Source organism: Asparagus officinalis, chromosome 5, assembly GCF_001876935.1.
Source record: "Asparagus officinalis chromosome 5, Aspof.V1, whole genome shotgun sequence".
Classification (NCBI taxonomy): domain Eukaryota; kingdom Viridiplantae; phylum Streptophyta; class Magnoliopsida; order Asparagales; family Asparagaceae; genus Asparagus; species Asparagus officinalis.
The window spans coordinates 54,723,455-54,727,467 of record NC_033798.1 but is presented as its reverse complement, the minus strand read 5'-3'; the positions used below and the strand labels follow the sequence as shown (position 1 = coordinate 54,727,467).

The 4,013-nt window shown below is 37.1% G+C and overlaps 1 protein-coding gene across 1 annotated transcript in view; it reads left to right on the top strand.

The window, feature by feature from the left end:
• Positions 1,259–4,013, top strand: part of LOC109841836 — a 36,664-nt gene continuing 33,909 nt past the window's right edge. Inside the window, 2 exon segments of the mRNA XM_020410773.1 lie at positions 1,259–1,681; positions 1,772–1,845. Of these exon segments, the coding sequence (XP_020266362.1) occupies positions 1,360–1,681; positions 1,772–1,845 (396 nt within the window). The 5' untranslated portion in view covers positions 1,259–1,359.

Here is a 4,013-nt window from a genome sequence, read left to right as displayed (position 1 = left end):
AGCTGCATTGGGTCAGTTAGGACTGACTAGCTTAAACAACAAACTAAAGCTTTTCCCAGCCTGTTTCTAAAAGAAAACAAACTCAAATTCTATTGATCATGCATACAATGGGGATTTACAAATATTGATTGGTAATTGAAAAGTAAATGAAAAATAGAAAGTGAAGAGAAAGTACAACATTCTCAAGAAGTTCTTCCCTTTCTATTTACGAGGGCTATGCTAGCCACATTCGCGAGTGCTTTCCACTCACGCTGTGGCAGCGACACAAGTCCCCAAAGCAAAATGTATTCCCACGGCAGCACGAGTGAAAGCCACGCGCGACTGTGGTTAGACCTTCACAAATATTGTTTGGTAGAAAGTGAAAATGTGAAAAGTTGATGTGTTAACTAACAGGACACCATTTCTTTACACGAATTGTTTGATATCTACGGAAAGTGGGCAACAAAATTTTTTTTTCTAAACATGATACATAATAAAACATGAAAGATATAATATTAGCACTATATATTATGCCCCAAAGAGAATAAATATTAAATCATACTCAACAAAATGCTAACTATAAGCATAGTTGGTGCTTTTCTATTCTAGGATCTAGAAGCTAATAAAAAGTATTTAAATGATTTCCAATAAATAGTACATTTGCTACTGAAGAGGTTAAGCCATTAAGTTTTTCATATTTTTCTTGATGGAGCATGTTAAAACACTATCAGGTATATCTTACTTTTTTAATTACATTTTTCTTACGGAAGCATATTACAATAGGAATCAAATTCATGAACAAACACTTAGAAGTTGTGTGGGATGACCCTTGATTGCATCCCCAACAGTCTGTCTGAAGCTATGACTAGATTAAAGTAAAATAACATTATTTCTGTGAAGTGCAAAGCTTAAAAAGCTAATAAAATATTATTTTCTCCCTCCTCTCACCATTGCTTTCCTTTCATATCCTCTATTCTTTAAGAAAGTGGAATGGGTTTAAAAACTGGCCGACATCTCCACACTTTCTATTTATTTCCCATCACTTTTCAGGCCCAAAACGTGAAGAAACTAGAAAGTTATATCATTTTTCAATTTAGGAGCGCACTTCCCATTTATGTTCTTGTTGCCAACTCTGGGAAAAAAAAGAAAAGAAAAGAAAAGAAAAGGGGGGAAAAGAAGAAGAATAATGAATTCATTAAATAAGCCACGAAAGCAGGTGCACAATGCATAAAACAGGCAATGGGCCCATCTCATAAGGCCTTTCGCATACCTCACGTAATTTGGCCCAGTAAACATGTTAAAGCCCGACCAAATTGACCTCACCGAGCACCAGCGGGAGGCAGATCAGGCGAGGATCTCAGGCTTTTGCGGAGGAGGAGGATGAGCGTGAGTTTGCTGGGAGACGACGGTCGTGGTTACGAGCTTGCTCGGAGACTGGAGGGATGCGGTGCCTGGAGGTCTTGGCTCGGCGATTCCGCCTACTCCTCTTTCGCCCCCTCCCTCTCCTCCCCTTCGGCTTGGGACTCCTTCATGTCCCCTCCTCCTATTAATAGTAACAGCCAGGATCAGATCCATCTCCAGCTCAGAGCTCGAGCTCTCCTCTTCGATAAAGCCTCTATTTCTCTCTTTCTAAACCCTAGCTCCCCCTCCTCCTCCTCCTCCTCCTCCTCTTCTTATTCAATTTCTCACCTCAATCCCCAATGTAAGTTTCATCATCATCGTCAACCTCTTCCTAGGGTTTTTTCAATTTTCATCTTGATTGATTAATTGATTAGTTTTGTTTTAACCTCAGACTTTCAATTGCATGGGGATGATATATTCTTCTCGTTAGAACCTCAGCAAGAAGAGGATGAGCTCCATAAACAGGTGCTTGTATCTAAGTTTCAGTTAGGGTTTTTTTTTTTTTTAATTTTATTCCTTTTGCTCACATTTGCATGAAAACGCAGACAAGTTTTGAATAAGAGAATAAGGACATTTATCTATATAAAAATTTACCATCTTTATCGCCAAAGATCGTATGGAGGGCCCCTATTGAGGATCATATAGGGAGGAAGGTCAAGTTTTCGTGGGTACTAGATTTGGGGATTCCATTGGTTTGTGTTATGTCTTGCTTGGACAAGACTCGTTATTTTGTTTGCAGTGATATTCTAACTGCTTGCACTGATGTGTATTGTTTGCACCGATTTAAAAATGGTTGTGGAATACATGTCACATTCTGCGCACAGGCCATTGAAGTCGCAAAGTTGAAGATTTATTATGTAGTAAATGAAAGGAAGTCCTAAGAATCGACAATTTTAAAAGTTCAGGAAAACTGCCTATTGTCTATGAACCAAGGCATTAACCTGAATCAAATATTAACTTGCTTCTGAACATGTAGTCATTTAGAAAGGTGTCAAAGCCAAATTAGAAAAGGTTCTGGAGTGCACAGCGACGGAACCTGGGTCGTGCTGCTCATAAAACCAATCGGAGGCCCCGGATTCATCTATTCTACCTGATTTTCTGATGTGGCAGGCTATGTAGCACGGACACGGATCAGACACAGCCATCCGACTCGCCGACACGCCGACACGAGGCAAATCCTAAAAAATACATAGGATACGTGTGTTTGACACGTGTGTCCGACACGGACACGACACGACACGGCTTCATGTTATGCGTGTCCGTGCTTCATAGGTGGCAGGAATATGATTGATTTTTAAAATAAATATAAAGTTTGTATCTTATTTAATTTAAAATTAAAAATTAGATTATTTTTTGATAAAGGTATACATAAACATGTGTGTGCACACATGTATATGTATATGCACGCACAACCCACACGTATCCATGCGTATATATGTACACACACCATGAATGCTTATCCTTCAACCCTCTTTGCAGACTTTCATCTAAAAGGCTGACAAATTTTTCTTTTTTACTGATCACACTTCTTAGATGACTGAAGCTGGTTAGACGCATATTAATTTGTCTATTGCTTTGGTTCAGAGTTTAGAATCATCTTTCTTATTTGGCAATGCATGTCAATTTTTTGTCTTCATTTTCTCCAACAGTTGTGCATAGCCTTTGAATCAATCTGATGTTTTACACTTTTGCAACTACAAATATGTCAATTTTTTTAGTATAGTTCCCGCATATCTTTTGATACATTCCCACAGGTACACAGTGTTTGAACTACTTGTCTTAGTATACTATTAATTTCTTATGAAACAGCAAACACGAGATTTCAAATGTCCATGTCTTTCAATTGTCCATGACTTTAAGTTGTACTGCAAATTTCTTAGAATGTCCATTGTCTTAGTAAAGAATTGTACCGTTAATTTCATATGAAACAGCTAACACGAGATTAGAATGTCTCTGTCTTTGAATTACACTTGAAGTAATCTCCAGTGTTCATCTAATTGCATATCTACAGTGTGTATTGAATTTCTGTCACCTATATGTCTTTATGGTCTTTAAGCTAAAAGTTTACTTGAATTCTTGAAACTCATCTGAATTTCTGTCACCTATATGTCTTTATGGTCTTTAAGCTAAAAGTTTACTTGAATTCTTGAAACTCATCATCCATCTTAGTGGATAATTTTTTTTATGGTCTTTAAGCTAAAAGTTTACTTGAATTCTTGAAACTCATCATCCATCTTAGTGGATAATTTTTTCCTTATTTTTAGCTGATCTCCTTAATACTATATACAGCTATCCAGTGCATTCAATTGATCTTGGTTCTCAGGGTTGCAATTTGAGTAGTGTTTTATTGAACTTTATTATCTACATGTTCTTGTTACTTTTCACCATGATTTCTTTTTTGGGAACTATTGTTATTCTTTTAGTACATGAAGTTTCTAACATCTGTTCATAGAATGACATTTGTTTTCCGAGGATTTCTGAAATACTTCTTTTATATGAAAAAAATGTAGCCATGGATTTCATTTTCAAGAGCCTTTCAGAATCCCGTTTGGTGATCTGACTTCTTGAAGCGTCTTACTGTATAGCCACTTTTACTGGCAGATTTGTTTGCTCTATTCCCTTGCTTGACAATT